Consider the following 19,088-nt stretch of genomic DNA (forward strand, 5'->3'; position numbering starts at 1 on the left):
TTTTCCCATAAGGGGGTGCAGTATTGAATAGACTAACAACAGCCAGATAGAGTCTAGATGACTCCTTTACCCTATAAAAAAGAAGGTAGTGATATAATGTCACATTTAAGTAATAGTTAAACCATATTTTGTAATGTGTAAACTAGAGTGTAAGAGCCAATAGAAAATTTTGCTGGCGTCATATCCTGTACGACATGTAATAGGATATTGTTGTTATAATATCCATACAAAGACTCAACATTAAACTGCATGACACAGGAAAGTTTAAGCAGGGCGTAATTAGGCAGAAATTCTTTAAGTACTGCTCAGTCTTCTAGAGAATGATAATGAAGGTCTGCACCACGCTACTCTAGCTTTAGGCAAAGCACAATTTAAAGTAGGGAGAGAATACTTAACTATGCCATAGCGGGGGTACATAGAGCTATATTTCAAGGTGACTAATATATATACAGAACTATAGCTACGTGCTATATTAGTCTAAACTTTGCAGAAGCCTAGCCTCAGTAAAAATTCAGCAAGGAAGTTCCGACTAAGTGAACGTGTTACAAGCTGGACAAGGGTATATGTAGGGCCTATGAGAGGAAAATATAGGCAACACTCGTTTGCAGGCTATCAAGTCTAAGAAGCATGAGTCACAAGAGGGTCGTTTAAGATTATAATATGTCTGCTTCTGTATGGGTTGGTGTAGATGCTTTAATTGCTAGATTAGCAAGTGTTGCCTCATATATAGATAAAGACTTGTGTTATCGCTCAGGATAAATAAGCTACAAATATACATGTAGTCCTAAGGTTTTGGGAGGCATAAAATTTTTTTGACTATACGAAAATGAGAACCTAAAAAAAAAGTAAATTTCTAAGTCATGAAGTTATTCTAAAGCTCTGTTGTGGAATAGAAACTATATGTTAGTAGAATATCTGCTTCATATGAAAAATAGAACATAAACATGTCTTAATTGAGAGGCATTAGGCACTGCATGTCCTCTCACTGAGTAGCAATTGTATAACATTTCTTAACCTCATTTATATTAACATTTGCAGTAGAGTGATTCATACTGACCAACTAGACAGAACCTGTCCCACAGTACCTTAAATATATTCAAAGAAAATTTGCATAGTCATTATGTAAGACTATAAAAGGAAAAATATAGCCTATTCTTCAAATGTAACAAAACAAGAAGCATAAAGAGTAAAAAAAAATAAAAAATATTGAATATTAAAAGAGAATAGTGAAAAATAGTAAATAGAAGCACTATATAAGCTTATAGTTTGATAATATAAGTACGATAGGAAAAATAAAATGAGACCACAAATTTGAGCATCATACTAAACAGTCATCATTAACAGGTTTAGCTCAAATGGTTAGAGCAGAACCATCCTCAAATCTGGGTTCTAGTGGTATGTAATGTCCAGGATAATGAGATTGTCCTTGCCAGATCCTAGATGTTAAGACCACTAATAGAGCAGGGTGTGTGCAGCTAGTGTCCCAAGTATGTATCTAGGTATCCAGCTAGAAGATTACCATTATGATGTGGAGGGCTGCAGGGCATTTTGAAACATTACCCAATTCCTCTTCTAGCAGCGCTAATCTTGTAATGGCTGAGACAGGAGTTAAATGCTGAGCAAATGGTGGAAGGAAATTGTCGGAGGAATCCCCCTAAGTGTATCCATGCCACCAGGGGGAAGGATACCGGGTGACTACACGAGATAGAGGCAGCATCAGTGTCTGCTCTCCGCTGTAACAGTCCGGCCCCTATGGCCATCCAGGTGCTGGAGTTTTTCAGATCGCGGTCCCTCCTGAACAACATTCCAGAGTAGACTATGTTAGTGAGAGGAGCTTGTAGTGTCGGGGGCTGCAGAAACTTCACTGACAGCGTAGCAGGAGTTCCCTCTATTGTCGGGTCGTCATGACCCCTGGTGATAACAGCCGTGTCCTGGGTTTGAGCGGCAGCCTCCATAATAGCGTTGGCGTAGTCAGGCCACGGGAGCCGATGATGTTGGACTGAGTCGCACTGAGGCAAGGTCTGTTGATACAAGTCCTTTTTTGCTGGCTGATCTGTAGTATCGCTAGTCACTCCCGCCATTGCCGATGTCAATGTGTTAGATAGGTCTGAAAAGCGAATGTCCATCTGTTGAATCAGACCTTGTAGTAGAGCCTGTAGCGTCTTCTGGGTTCCCTCTGTATGAGCCATTTTTATTAAATAGTCAATGGGAAGGTTTAGGGTAATAGTTAGAACTTTCACACCGGGAGAGGGCGGCGAGGATCTTGCGTGCGTAGGCCTCACTGGCCTGGCTCAGGCTATATATTCAATAAAATCCAGAAAGCCAGGTAGTTTCGTGGGCAGTACGTTTTTATGTAAGTGATTAAATCACTTATTCTAATATATGTTGGCCAGTTTTCAGGAAAAGTTAAGGTATATGAGATCCCCAACTGGAGCTGGGTGAATTTGCGTCCTCTCCCAGTGGTGCTTGGCCACGCCCCCCCAATTTTGTAATTATTTTAACTAGGTAGCTATTAAATAGTAAATAACTATTTAATAGCTATTGTACCTAGTTAAAATAAATACAAAGTTGCCTGTAAAATAAATATAAATCCTAAAAAAGCTACAATATAATTATTTGTTATATTGTAGCTAGTTTAGGGTTTATTTTACAGGTAAGTATTTAGTTTTAAATAGGAATACTTTAGTTAATAAGATTTAATTTATTTAGTTAGATTCAAATTATATTTAATTTAGGGGGGTGTTAATACATTTATTAGGTCCGGTCGGCAGATTAGGGGTTAATACTTGAAGTTAGGTGGCGGCGATGTTATGGAGGGAAGATTAGGGGTTAATACAATTTATTATAGTGTTTGTGAGGCGGGAGTGCGGCGGTTTAGGGGTTAATACATTTATTATAGTGGCGGCGAGGTCCGGTCAGCAGATTAGGGGTTAATAAGTGTAGGTAGGTGGCGGCGACGTTGGGGGGGGGACAGATTGGGGGTTAATAAATATAATATAGGTGTCGGCGATGTTAGGGGCAGCAGATTAGGGGTACATAGGGATAATGTAGGTTGCGGCGGTGTACGGAGCGACAGATTAGGGGTTAATAATATACAGCAAAGGTCAGCGATAGCAGGGACGGCAGATTAGGGGTTAATAAGTGTCAGTTTAGGGGTGTTTAGACTCGGGGTTCATGTTAGGGTGTTAGGTGCAGACTTAGAAAGTGTTTCCCCATAGGAAACAATGGGGCTGCGTTGGGAGTTTAACGCTGCTTTTTTGCAGGTGTTTTTTTCAGCCCAAACTGCCCCATTGTTTCCTATGGGAAAATCATGCACAAGCACGTTTTGCCAGCTTACCGCTACCATAAGCAACGCTGGTATTGGGGGTTGAAGTGGCGGTATATTCGGCTCAACACACTCTTTTTGGAGCCTAACGCAGCCCTTCAGACAACTCTAAATACCAGCGTTGTTTGGGAGCAGCGGTAGTAAAAAAAAGCTGCATTAGCTACGCAGGTCTTTACCGACAAAACTCTAAATCTAGGCGTATGAGAATATTGAATCAAATCATGTTTCATTTTCTAATAATTTGAAATATAAGCTTTGTGCATTTTTATAACACTTGGGGAGATATCAGCTGTATTTGGTAAACTGTTTTTATATCTGCACATATGCTCATTTTTGAATACAATACACATGTTTTTATATCACAGAAATATTAATGAATATTATTTCTAACTTTCAATTCTTATTTTAAATGTAGTGTTCTGTGACCTGTGGAAAAGGCATGCAATCAAGAGTTATTCAGTGCATGCACAAGATTACAGGAAGACATGGAAATGAATGTTTTTCATCTGAAAAACCAGCTGCATACAGACCATGTCATCTACATGCTTGTAATGAGAAGATAAATGTTAATAAAATAACTTCTCCACGCCTTGGTAAGACCAACAAATTGAACAGATAAGTGATAGTAATATTTCCTGTATGTCAAATGAAGAGCATTATTCTATATGTACACAACAATGACTACATCCAATTTTTTAACTTTCAGTCCACAGAATATCTATTTTGTGGACAAACCACATAAAACACCTAAGAATAGGAGCAACTATCTTCTATGATATTTACTAAGAAAAGGCTTGTGCCCTCAGGTAACTCAGACAAGATTAGATATTGAAGGAAGTGCTAGATAAAAAAAACACTGACTGTTTTTTGTATCTATATAAAAAAAAAAGTAGTCATATAACAATATATTCAGTCCAAGGTAAAAGACTGAAGAAAACACAGCCTTGGCATCTACTATTATCTAAATCGTATGAACTTAAAGGGATACTAAACCCAATTTCTTTATTTCATGATTCAGATAGAGCATGAGATTTTAAGCGCCTTTCTAATTTACTCCTATTATCAATTTTTCTTTATTCTCTTGCTATCTTGATTTGAAAAAGCAATACTGTAAGCTTTAGAGCCAGACCATTTTTTGTTCAGCACATGGTTAGCACTTGCTAATTTGTGGCTAAATGTAGCAAACCAATCAGCAGCTCTACTAAGGTGCTGAACTAAAAAATGGGCCGGCTCCTAACCTTTTATTAATGCTTTTTCAAATCAAGATAACATGAGAACAAAGAAAAATTGATGATAGGAGTAAATTAGAAAGTTGCTTAAAATTGCATGCTCTATCTGAATCATGAAAGAAAAAATGAGGGGTTCGTATCCCTTTAAAGGAAATAAATTAATGGTTATGGGTAGGGAAGCTTCCAGGCTAAAAATCTTCTCTAGGGCAAAAAATAAAAAACATGCTCAGTGGCAGTAAGATGAGTTTTATGCCCAGCTGAAAAGATAACTGTTAGGTTTTGTTTTTCTTTCTAACCCTTACTTAATCCCTGCTTAGGGCCAGTTTGTTTTTTTGGTGAATGTTACTAAGGTGAGCCAGGATAGATGTATAGAAGTAAATTTAAAATGTGCTAGTAAAAGGCAATGGTAGGAGGAAAAAAAAAAAAACTTATTTTATGCAGATGAAGATAGGATTTTCTGATCCCTTGAGGTGCTCACATGAACCAGCAACTGCAAGTAAAGGAGCGACAGTCTTTAGACTGCTGCTTTGTTGCCCATCCACTCCTTAAAGGGACATGAAACCTAAAAATTTTCTTTTCTGATTCAGATAGAGAATACAATTTTAAACAACTTTTTAATTTACTTCTATTATCTAATCTGTTTAATTCTCTTGGTATCATGTGTAGAAGGAGCAGCAATGCACTAATGGTTTCTAACTGAACACATGGGTGAGCCAATCACAATCAATATATATATGCAGCCACCAATCAACAGCTAGAACCTAGGTTCTCTGCTGCCCCTGAGCTTGCATAGATAAACCTTTCAGCAAAGGATAACAAGAGAAGGAAGTAAATTAAATAATAGAAGTAAATTGGAAAGTTGTTTAAAATTGTATTCTCTATCTGAATCATGAAAGAAAAAATTTGGGTTTAATGTCCCTTTAATACAGATTACAAGTGGAGTGGTATTTAATAATCCCGCTAGAAGTAAGCTTTACTCGCACGCAACCCGACATGAAAATATGAATATTTTACATTCCAATTTTCTTCACATTGAAGAATCTGTTCTATTAATTCATAAATACATATTTCTACATATATCTGATGGTAATTTGGTACAATATATATTGATAACTGTATATAGATGATTAAATATAGGTATAAATATATACATAATATATCTATTTATATATTTATAAATACTGTACTTAGAACATATTCCTCTATGTGCAGAACATTGTAATATGAAATATTTACAGTAAATACACTGAATATTGCATAAATATGATTTAACATGTTTTCATCTACTTAATTGCAAAGGGCTCCAATGCACATTTTATACACACACACACACACACATATATATATATATATATATATATATATATATATATATATATATATATATATATATATATATATATACGTGTGTGTGTGTACATATATATTTATGTTTATATGTGTACAAATGTCTGTAAATACATATATACACCTATAAATACACCTGTACACACATATAAATATATACATACATATAAACATTTTATATTAAAGCCCTTTGCATGCCTTTTTTTCTAACTCCTGAGACCTCATATATTTGAGCCCTTATAACTTTATTGTGCAATGTGTATTTGTAATAATTGTATTAGTGTTATTATGAGTGTGAAAAACAACAAAAGGGTTTTCTCCTTTCCGTGTACGACCAGTACTCCCAACTCCTCACACATACACCACCTTAGCAGACTTTAAAGCAATTAATTAATAAATAATTGCAAATTTCTTACGAAGAAGATTCTGTACATTTTGCTTTATAACTCACAGTTTCCTCTGTCCCATTCCGTCCATGGCACTCGGTCCTGGGGGAGCGCAGACTCTCCGCTGACTGCGGTTCACTCGGCAATGTTTGCCCGCTCCCCTCCTCAAGCCGCCTGTTGGTTCCGGGTACAGAGAAATGACGCGTGACTTGGCTCAGCGTCTGACGTCACGCCCTCGTCCTTTCTTCACTGCTAAGGTGGAACGGGGGAGTTTTTAACTGATATCAGTCGGCCGTTATCCTTCGTTGGCTAAAGAATATAGATACAAGGTGAATGAAGGATTACTCGGCACTCTGTGCAGTGATAAAATCTTTTTCTTTATTCGTGAAAACCAGTTAAAAGACAGGTATCAGCGCCTTCATCCAAATACTATGTACAGCACACTTTAGATGCTATGACTACGGCGTGGGGAGCCGAAACGCGTCAGCATTAGTGACCACCAACCTACTGCTTATCTAAAGTGTGCTGTACATAGTATTTGGATGAAGGCGCTGATACCTGTCTTTTAACTGGTTTTCACGAATAAAGAAAAAGATTTTATCACTGCACAGAGTGCCGAGTAATCCTTCATTCACCTTGTATCATTATTATGAGTGTAACTGTACTTTTAAATGTATATTTAATGTGATTTGAAAATATTTTACCTTCCATTGGTCTTCACTTATAACAAAATGTTTTTAATTGAAATATATATTTGTATATACAGGGAGTGCAGAATTATTAGGCAAGTTGTATTTTTGAGGATTAATTTTATTATTGAACAACAACCATGTTCTCAATGAACCCAAAAAACTCATTAATATCAAAGCTAAATAGTTTTGGAAGTAGTTTTTAGTTTGTTTTTAGTTATAGCTATTTTAGGGGGATATCTGTGTGTGCAGGTGACTATTACTGTGCATAATTATTAGGCAACTTAACAAAAAACAAATATATACCCATTTCAATTATTTATTTTTACCAGTGAAACCAATATAACATCTCAACATTCACAAATATACATTTCTGACATTCAAAAACAAAACAAAAACAAATCAGTGACCAATATAGCCACCTTTCTTTGCAAGGACACTCAAAAGCCTGCCAACCATGGATTCTGTCAGTGTTTTGATCTGTTCACCATCAACATTGCGTGCAGCAGCAACCACAGCCTCCCAGACACTGTTCAGAGAGGTGTACTGTTTTCCCTCCTTGTAAATCTCACATTTGATGATGGACCACAGGTTCTCAATGGGGTTCAGATCAGGTGAACAAGGAGGCCATGTCATTAGATTTTCTTCTTTTATACCCTTTCTTGCCAGCCACGCTGTGGAGTACTTGGACGCGTGTGATGGAGCATTGTCCTGCATGAAAATCATGTTTTTCTTGAAGGATGCAGACTTCTTCCTGCACCACTGCTTGAAGAAGGTGTCTTCCAGAAACTGGCAGTAGGACTGGGAGTTGAGCTTGACTCCATCCTCAACCTGAAAATTCCCCACAAGCTCATCTTTGATGATACCAGCCCACACCAGTACTCCACCTCCACCTTGCTGGCGTCTGAGTCGGACTGGAGCTCTCTGCCCTTTACCAATCCAGCCACGGGCCCATCCATCTGGCCCATCAAGACTCACCCTCATTTCATCAGTCCATAAAACCTTAGAAAAATCAGTCTTGAGATATTTCTTGGCCCAGTCTTGACGTTTCAGCTTGTGTGTCTTGTTCAGTGGTGGTCGTCTTTCAGCCTTTCTTACCTTGGCCATGTCTCTGAGTATTGCACACCTTGTGCTTTTGGGCACTCCAGTGATGTTGCAGCTCTGAAATATGGCCAAACTGGTGGCAAGTGGCATCTTGGCAGCTGCACGCTTGACTTTTCTCAGTTCATGGGCAGTTATTTTGTGCCTTGGTTTTTCCACACGCTTCTTGCGACCCTGTTGACTATTTTGAATGAAACGCTTGATTGTTCGATGATCACGCTTCAGAAGCTTTGCAATTTTAAGAGTGCTGCATCCCTCTGCAAGATATCTCACTATTTTTGACTTTTCTGAGCCTGTCAAGTCCTTCTTTTGACCCATTTTGCCAAAGGAAAGGAAGTTGCCTAATAATTATGCACACCTGATATAGGGTATTGATGTAATTAGACCACACCCCTTCTCATTACAGAGATGCACATCACCTAATATGCTTAATTGGTAGTAGGCTTTTGAGCCTATACAGCTTGGAGTAAGACAACATGCATAAAGAGGATGATGTGGTCAAAATACTAATTTGCCTAATAATTCTGCACTCCCTGTATATCTCTACCTGTATATATTCATATAAATATATAGGTATATATATATATATATATATATATATATATATATATATATATATATATATATATATAGCATATATGTACAAATATACATTTTAAAATAGAAAGAACATTTTCTATGTGACGAAAAATGGAATGTAAAATATAACTACTTTTGGCTTTAGTGCTGTAGGTCTTACACAGTGCCGAGTTAGCACGCAAGCTACGTGTTATTTTTTTTCCTGAACAGCATGCTCCATTGTAGCCTATGGGGAGAAGTACTTAGTGCTTTTGTGATATCTGAAGTCCTGAATTTAGTGTGCATCAGGTTTCGTTCACACTCTAACTTTATGCTTTCAACTTGTAATCGCACTTTATTCGATGTTACCGAGCAAGCGAAAAATACATTTGTCACGCCACTTGCAATCTTGCCCTTAGTATAATAAATGTATTTAAGGTATTCAATTCTAAATTTTTACATTTTTAATATAGCAATCACATTTATACATCATTTTCCTGTTTTGTGTTTTTTGCAGCTGCTTTAACCTTCAAATGTCTTCAGGACCAATGGCCAGTATATTGCAAAGTCATTCGTGAAAAAAACCTCTGTCAGGACATGAGATGGTACCAACGTTGCTGTGAAACCTGCAGGGACTTTTATGCTCAAAAAATGCAGCGAAGGACTTGACATTCACCTAACTGATTCTATTCTATTACACACCTATTTAAAAACAATACAAAAATATGCATACATACATAAGCCGAAATGTTTTCAGTATTTTTTTAAATAATTTTATCAATTTAATTTATTTTGTGCAGTTTCCACACCACAATTGCTATATATATGCAGCACGTGTTTAAACCAGAAATGCATACCGTTAGGGCATCTTTCTACTGTAATTGCAATAGAATATATATATATCTAAATAATGTGTAATTTAGTGTATCAGTTTAATGCAAATGGCCAGTATGTGTAAATGAATCAGATTATTATACTTTTTCAGATAGTGGAGATGAGACACAAAACTCATTTTAACTGCAAATAAACAAAGATATTTCTTAATCTTTTGGATCTATTACACTAAAATATAGTAAAACTCATAGTTGTGATCACATCAGGTGTCTTTTTGTAAAGATAATTGTGATTTATAATAGAGGCATTACATAAAGTAGGTGGTGTTGCCCTTAAATTATATAATGCTGCAATTTAGTAAATAGTTAGTAGACGTGTGCCTTGAGTACTGTAGCAAATAGGAACTGGGCCATAGAAACATTAATATATTAAGGTGCTAAACCCAAATTTGAAAACGGTGCTAAACCAGAAATTTGGTGCTATTCATAAATAAAGTCATGATTTCTGGTATGCATTTTTGTTGGCTAAAATAAATGTTAAAATAATAGAGTGAATAGATTATTAGGGCTAGATTTACCAATGTCTGCCCGACATTGCTGAATGCTGACAGCATACGCTGTCGGCATTTATCATTACACAAGCAGTTCACCAGAACTGCTTCTGCAATGCCGCTCCCTGCAGATTTGCGGCCAATCTGCCGCTAGCAGGGGGTGTCAATCAGCCCGATCGTATAGGATCAGGCGGATTGAAGACTCAGAGGCAGCGGACAAGTTATGAAGCAGCGATCTTAGACCGCTGCTTCATAACTGCTGTTTCCAGTGAGCCTGAAGGCTCACGCGGAAACAAGGGGAACAATAGCCATTCTGCCTATGATAAATCTACCCCTTAGAGTTTAATCTGTTTTAACACTTTCTTAGCTTTTTTTTCTCTCTGCTGTTCAGAAAAATATAAGCAACAGCCATATTTTTCATTTAGGAACAGTAACACATTCATTTTAAAATTCTAATAATTGTTAATACATATTTCCAAGAAAAACTTGGTTGACTTCCAAAACAAGTATATAAACCCCGAGACATTTTAATTTTAGGGAAAAAAAGCACAACCCCTTATTTTTTAAAAATTTTTGTATTTCATGAACAATATCAATATTCATTTTTATTCTCTGCAAGACTTGTAGAAAAGTTTAAATAATTTATGTTGTGTGTGATATATACTAGAAAATGATCAAATCAGGAAGTTCTATAGCATCATGTGTTTTGTGAGCTAGCTAATTACATGCATGTTTGTAGTGACAAAGTGATCCTTTTTGTATAATAATTCAACAAAAAATAAATAGCACTTTTACAGTTTAACCACTAAAACTCTTAATTTTATTCTGGAAAAAACATTTTTTAGAAAAGGGAATAGTTATAAAATATCTTATTACACAGGTGATAAATTATGACGTTTGTGAACAAAACATTTTTTTTTTGTACATTTCTGAGCATACAAACACATCTAGCATTGCCAACACGGTTTATAAAATATACCTGTTCATTTTTCCTAACTTTTGCAATGCCACCATCAGAATAATCCGCACACACTACTACTGAAGAGGCTTTAAATCCTCCTATTGTAGCATTTCCCTGCATCAAACATTCAAGTTTGCATTGTGTGTTTTGTAAAGATGAATCACTTTACCAGTCATATTTCTCTGAACACTACTAAACAGCTACACCTTTTACTTACTGACTAATACAGTACTGTATAATTTGCAGTTAGTTTAAAAATGAGATCTACAGTAGCCATTCATCTTTACAAAACTACAAAGACTTTCAATTTAACAAATGTTTTGATGGATAATATTCGGTATCCTACTTGAACTGATATCTTTAGATATCACATACATGCATAATACCACTTCCATAACATTAAATTATTTTGGGAGAGGCACAGGAATTAAATATAGTGTCCAGTTGTTCTAACAAAATAGCAACAAAGTGCAAAAATAAAATTACATTTCAGTAGTATTTAAACTAACAGCTTAGCATGAAATCACCTGGAGGATTTTTAAAACCAGTGTTAATAAAACTAAAATAAGTAAATGTATGTTTTCATTAGAGATTGCATTAAACCAATTAAATATTTAAGGTGTTATTTTTACATCATATGCCTGTAACAGCCATAAACTAAAGTGTTGCATGAACCGTCAGCTTGCATTTACCTTAAAAGTGACACTGAACCCAATTTTTTTTATTTTGTGATTCAGATAGACTAGACCATGCAATTTTAAGCAACTTTCTAATTTACTACTATTATCAATTTTTCTTAGTTTTCTTGCTATTGTTATTTGAAAAAGAAGGCATCTAAGCTTTTTTTTTTGGTTCAGAACTCTGGACAGCACTTTCTTATTGGTGGATGGATTTATCCACCAATCAGCAAGAACAACCCAGGTTTTCACCAAAAATGGGTCACCATCTAAACTTACATTCTTGCTTTTCAAATGAAGATACCAAGAGAATGAAGAAAACTTGATAATAGGAGTAAATTAGAAAGTTGCTTAAAAAGTCATGCTCTATCTGAATAACAAAATAAAAAAATTGGGTTCAGTGTTCCTTTAAGTAAAGGGATCTGCTATTGCACTGAAGAAACAGAATGGTCATTTGACCTTATCATAGAAGCAGAGTGGAGACATTTACTTCTTCAAGTGTGCCAAGTAGAGAGGTCATATTTTTATATAGATCTTCCTGAACATATTTCTTGTGTCAACTGCTATCTTATCAGGACACTAGTGTTCACTCACATCAACTTGAATACAATATCAAACACTGTATATGTTTACACTGAATCACTGTTGCACTGGTTAATTGTAAACTAAATACTTTAAGAACGTTTCTAGGCAGTTTACTATAATTGATTCAATTTATTTTACAATTTTACTTACATTGACTATTAAATGTAAATGTTGTCCTTGTTATTTAAGTGGACATATAATGTCATAGGTTCTTTTACAAGGGGATTGAATCTGTATATAAAGTACTAGCTGTTTCAGGAGGTATACATCTCTGTGCCTAAGTAATACTGTATGATGATTTGTTACTTATTGGTATAGGTTAGTTGCTTTATAACCTCATAAAGAATACAATATTGAATAACTTTGAATATTTGAAAGTTGAAGACTTGCTAAATCTACCTATTGATGGTAATTTATCATGGGGCAATAAGTGAAAGGGACATGAAACCCACAATTTTTCTTTCATTGTTTAGATACAATTGGGAATTTAAACAACTTTCCAGTACTTCTATTATCAAATGTTCTTCATTCTCTTGGTATCCTTTGTTGAAGGAGCAGCATCGCACAACTGGGAACTAGCTGAACATATCTGGGGAACAAATGTCAAGAGGTATTTATGTGCAGCCACCAATCAGATGCTAGACCTCAGTAATGCATTGCTGTTCCTGAGCCTACCTAGGCATTCTTTTCAACTAAGGATACTCAGAGAACTAAGCAAATTAGATAATATAAGTAAACTGGAAATTTGTTTGAAATAACAAGCTCTGTCTGAACCGTGAAAGAAAAAAATTGGCATTCATGTCCCTTTAAACATAACTTTTCAAATCATGGTTTCAATTTTGTATACTATAATTTGGGAACATATACGGAGAAGCATTAGCTTTAATAATTAGATCATGCACTTTACACTGTTTATTGATAATATCAAAACTGACTACTCACTTACTTAATTGTATGGGTGGTGGACCTATCCATTTCAAAGAATAAACGACCATTTTAAATGGCAAACCAACTCTTTTAGGGCTCCCCTCAGTTTTACACCTAATAATTATTGCCAATGTTTAGATAATATAGTCCAGAATGTTATTGGTAAGGAGACCTATCTGCTTAACCCCTTATCTATCAGAGTGGGCAGCAAAAATGTAGGTTCACTTATAATACAGATGCCAATTTTTGGTTCCCACATATAATCCAAACAAGCACATATTTCCATATGCACAGTGTATAACCAATAAGCATATAGTATTATTCAGAAAAGGATTTTTAAAAAATGATTTGATTTATAAAAAAATGTCTAGTATTTGCATTGGTAATAAATGCTTTTTTGGATAAAGAAAACTTACAATTTTAAATGAATATGTTAAACACACAATTATGGTAATTACAGTATATATCTAGTTTTAAAGGAACCTTGATGTCAAAATGAAACTTCCATGATTCAAATAAAGTATACAGTTTTATAAAACTTTTGCTAGATTCACATTTCTCCTAGTATCTTTTTTTAAAACTAAGTATTTTTCCATAAGAGCATGCAAAAGTAGGATTATTAATATGGTAATACAGTATATAGCACTGAAATTAGCATGCTACAAAACCTACCTAGGTATTCTATCACGAAAGAAGCCAAAATTTGCAGAGGAAAGCAATAAATCTGATAATTTGACTAAAGATGCAAACTGGAAAGTGTTTACAATTCTGCACTAGCTGAATCATGAAAGTTCAATTTTGACCTCTATTTGCCTTGTCCTCAAAAAGAACCAGTGTCTCAACAAAACATTTTCTTTACATTTCCTCATAACATTGCATTTGTTTGCCATGTGTTTGTTTGTGTAAAAATATATCCTTAGTCTATTAAAAGTTTGGTGAATTATTTGGGAATGTTAAATATTTCTTTAAAAATATTATACTGTTTACCTGAATTTAACATTAAAAAATATATTTCAGATGTTTAGTGGTTCATGAGTATTTTTTTCTTTTCATTTTAAAATATTTGAAATATTTGATATATTGGTGTATTCTTGTGAGTGTTATTCTATTCAAACATACTTTAGAACTTGGCAATTTGACAGCCAAAAAAAATAAAATCATATAAACCTTGAAAGAAATAAAAAAAATCATCAGCTAATAAACACCTAGTGGAATAATTCTAAATGTATTTCAAATTAAATGAAAATAAAAAAATAGATTGAGTGTGATAATGGTTACTGTAATTTCTGAAAAAAATATAAACAAAGAAACAGAATTACAACTGTCTATAATTCATTCAATTACATTCTGCATCTAATCGAAATTAGCTACAGTCTCTCTACAGGAAAGCATTATGGTTAAATGCCCATCCAGATCCCCTTCTTTGATAGTTCTTTAACAACTAATGGTATGAATACGGGATTTACTGTACAATATTGAGCATATAAACAATAATTAAAACTAAAAATATGAGCAATAACAACGTGCAATACTAGCGATATAATAAAACAATTAACAATAGATATTACAAATTCTAAATTTCAATTCCTTTAGGACAAAATAGAACCAGGGTATAACCTTTGATTATGTTTGCTTAATGATATGTTGTAACAGTTCTTATAATGGTCTGCAAGGGTGTTATGTAAGGTAGGTTTAACGGGTTATGCTATGTCTACTTTAAATAACCTCTACCATCTCATGTGTTTCATAAATCTCAATATGATAAATAGGGAAGCCAGATCACAGGTAGGAAATAATCTACCATTAGTCTTGTATCTCTACATCTGTATTTAGAATATGTGGGACAGAGTCCCATATTTGTATGAAAGAGTTATAGATTTCCAGTTGATATAACATATATTGATATCTCTTCATATCAAATGCCCAATGTGCTTAGAGGGATCTGGCTGCACCTCCCTGGTGAGGGCCAAAGCAATCGCCTGGGGTTGCCGTTTCCCTTGTTCAGAGGAAAATTGCCTGGTATTTCAGGGCTAGACTGACATTGTTAGGCGGGGGCAGACTGATATACTTTAGTTTTTCTCTGTGAAAAGCATAATTGTGCTAAAAGAAGCTACTCCCAGGTGGTAACCAAGTCATAGAACAAACCACTAAGCTGTTTGTTACTGCCTGACTGCTACTCTTTCTCTGTATATTTGTATTTCGACCCTGGGGAAAGTCACCTTAAGGGTCATGGGGGAAACCAGACGTGGACTCCTTGCCGGAAGTGCTTAGAGGGATATGGCTACACCTCACTGATGAGGAAAAGTTTTCCTCTGTGAAAAGCATAATTGGCCTAAATTAAGCTAATCCCAGGTTGTAACCAGGCCATAGAACAAGCCACTGAGCTGTTGCTCATTCCTGACAGACTGCTCTTTCAGTGTATATCTCTTCATATCTATATCTATCTACCTATAGACTGGTCCCAAGGAGGGGTACTTTTCCGGTGCAGAAAAACTACAGATATGGTGTGGAGCCTCATGTGGTCTGAAGTAACGGACTATCACATCCATAGTATCCTTGTATGTTTGTACCTGTAACCCTTAGTGAATGATATGAACTTTGGCTTTTGTTTTTAATAAATTGTACATTTGCTTTGAGCATTTGACATTGTCTGTATCCAGTTTGCCTTGGGTCTGCACAATAGAGCTAATTATCTTGAGCTGTTGAAGCTCTAACTAATGTGAATATTCTGGGTCTGCCTTCAATCTGGGAAGTGAAGATCTACACAGTATTATGCATGCTATGAGGTGTTTTTTATCTTCCTTTTGAGGAACTTTGTTTGAACTTTTTGTATTTGTGGGACTGTTTCCATTAAAGACTCTTTTCACTTTGGATATATACCTGCATATTGGTGTGTAGATAAGACACTTTACTATAACCAAAACAGCAGTAAATACAATTCTTCATTACAGATCTTGTTAGCCCACGCATATAGTTAAAGGGACAGTCTAGTCAAAATTAAACTTTCATGATTCAGAACATTTTTTTAAACAACTTTCTAATTTAATTTTTTCATTAAATTTGCTTAGCCCTTGAAGGCTGCCTCTTATCTTAGTCCATTTTGACAGTTTTTCACAGCTAGACAGTGCTAGTCAGCACTGATTGGCTAAAATGCAAGTCTGTCAAAATAACTTAAATAAGGGACAGTCTGCAGAGGCTTAGATACAAGGTAATCACAGAGGTAAAAAGTATTTTAATATAACCCTGTTGGCTATGCAAAACTGTCAAAGGGTTGTAAAGAGATTATCTTATTTAAACAATAAAAAATCTGGAGTAGACTGTATCTTTAAAGGTATTCACAAGAGCCAATATATTAGGGCAAAGAGGATTTGCACAAATATTATTGATTATGAAAATTGTGCCACAGATATTGCAAATCACCTCAAAGAAAGGGGTTACAATGAAAACGTGTTACTACAAATTTGCAAAAAAAAGTCAGTTATCAGATCTGATCTATTAAAATATAAATCTGATACATGGGTGCATAGAATATACACTAGTAAGCCTACCTTTGTAACCAAGTTTAGTTTTGCATTTGTTTTGTATATTGACCCTATATTAAAAAATATTATACAAGGAGGTTGTCATTTTTTTCTAGAAAAGGCAGAACAATTGGAAATGTGGTTTTACTCTCATTGTTACGTAAAAAGAGACATGAACAATGGCTTACAAATGCCTTGGTGTAGATGGTCAAAGTACAAAACCTGAGATTTTGTCAAGGAGGGTCCCACACATTTACCTCAATAGTTACCGTATACAATATGAATTTTATTTTTTTATAAATTGTAACACCACTCATATAGTATATTTACATATGTGCTGTGGCTGTTCCATCAGTACATGGCTAGGACTAAAAGGATCCTCAAAGAACACTTATTAGAACATAGGGCAATTGAGGATCCGGAATCTGATACCCCTAAAGAGGGTGGCTAAATTAAGCCAGCGTGTTTTTTGGGATTTTCCACCTCCAAACTTGCATAGCTAAAGTTTTAAAAATGGCTGTGGATGTAAATTTAGGTGTTTAATTTAAAAGGGCACAGTGCAGTTCATTTATTTATTTATTTATTTATATATATATATATATATATATATATATATATATATATATATATATATATATATATAGTAGTGGTAGAGATGGAGGGCACTCACAGGACTTGTATCAATAAGTAACTTTTATTATGCTGATTACATTAATACAGTGTTGACGTTTCGGCCTTTTCTAAGGCCTTCTTCAAGACAAATTCATAGTCTTAAATCGTGCGGAATGCACTGTCAGCGGCGTACTCCCAAAGTAGAAAGTATAGTGAACTATACTTTCTACTCTGGGAGTACGCCGCTGACAGTGCATTCCGCATGATTTAAGACTATGAATTTGTCTTGAAGAAGGCCTTAGAAAAGGCCGAAACGTCGACACTGTATTAATGTAATCAGCATAATAAAAGTTACTTATTGATACAAGTCCTGTGTGTGCCCTCCATCTCTACCACTACTCTATACATACCACTTGAGGATAGCATCCAGGCATTGGCAACATTGATGTGGAAGGAGTGCTAGGCCACCGGCTACAATATATATATATATCAATAAACAATGGCTTGCACTCGCTGGTCTTTTTCAAAAAACGTGCCTTTAATGTAACGTTTTGGGGACCGTATCCCCTTCCTCAGACCGTCCCCAGAGGGCTTTTTGTAGGACATTGCCCTAAGTTGAACAGCTATTTTATATTAAAAATAAACAAAGTCCCCCCTAACAGTAAAACCCCAACCTACCAAACCCCCCAAATTAAAAAAAAACTAACACTAATAAACTTAATCTACCCATTGCCTGAAAAGGGCATTTGTATGGGCATTGCCCTTAAAAGGACATTCAGCTCTTTTTCACTGCCCTTAAAAGGGCATTAAGCTCTTTTTCAAAGTGCCCAAAAAAACCTAAGTTAAAAAATAAGAAAAAAAATAGAAGATACTAACACTAAAACCCCAGTACATCTGAATTTATGTATTTATATGTGTATATATATATATATATATATATATATATATATATATACCGGTATGTATATATATATATATATATGTATATATATATATATATATATATATATATATATATATATATAGACATTGTGACAGACCCTTCTGTCAGGACTGAAGGAGTTAATTGTGTTTAGCTAAGAAACTAATTTCTAAAGACAGAGTTGCTGGCTCCAGCTATAATCTAATTAGTGCTAAGCATTCTATTGTTTGATCACCTCCAGAGAGAAAACGCCTAAGTGATAAGAAGGGCCAAGAGTGTCTTGTGGTTGAAGTGTTTAAGTAATATAATTCTATTGTATCATGTCAAAGGGCTTGTTCCCTCCATGTAATGTACAACAGTCTTTCAACCCCCATCTGGGGGGGGGGGGGGGGGTGTCAAACCTGTATAAATACTAGGCATCTAGCCTTTAATAAATGTCATTCTGTTTTAAACCTGAAACTGGCTGGGTTGTGAATTGCTGATTGTCTATGCAGGACATTGTTCATCTGGGGTTAACCCTTGGTACACAGTTGGTACCGTAACATTGGTGGCAGCGACGGAATGAACCTTATCGCCCAGAAGAGCAACTACACAAGCCAGTAACCTCAGGAAGAGGGGGATTATTACAATACTGACTAAGATGGAAAAGAGAAAAGTAAATTTTGCAGTTTTTAAAAACTTCCTGGAAACAGAAGGAGAGATTGATGGGTACCTTGCGGATTTTGAGAGGCAATGTGCACTACACAAGGTACCTGCAGAGGACTGGGTCACGATATTATCTGGAAAATTATCCGGCCGGGCCAGAGAGGCTTTTCGGGCCATTCCAGATGAGGAAGTCAGGGATTATAATACGGTAAAAGAGGC

At 35.3% G+C, this 19,088-nt stretch overlaps 1 protein-coding gene across 1 annotated transcript in view; it reads left to right on the forward strand.

The window, feature by feature from the left end:
- ADAMTS19 (ADAM metallopeptidase with thrombospondin type 1 motif 19) overlaps window positions 1–14,189 on the forward strand; it is a 574,573-nt gene extending 560,384 nt beyond the window's left edge. Inside the window, exons 22-23 of the mRNA XM_053701647.1 lie at window positions 3,741–3,918; window positions 9,153–14,189. Of these exons, the coding sequence (XP_053557622.1) occupies window positions 3,741–3,918; window positions 9,153–9,304 (330 nt within the window). The 3' untranslated portion in view covers window positions 9,305–14,189. The remainder of the gene's footprint in view (window positions 1–3,740; window positions 3,919–9,152) is intronic.
- The last annotated feature ends 4,899 nt before the right edge of the window (window positions 14,190–19,088 follow it).

This window comes from Bombina bombina, chromosome 2, assembly GCF_027579735.1.
Source record: "Bombina bombina isolate aBomBom1 chromosome 2, aBomBom1.pri, whole genome shotgun sequence".
In the NCBI taxonomy this organism is placed as follows: domain Eukaryota; kingdom Metazoa; phylum Chordata; class Amphibia; order Anura; family Bombinatoridae; genus Bombina; species Bombina bombina.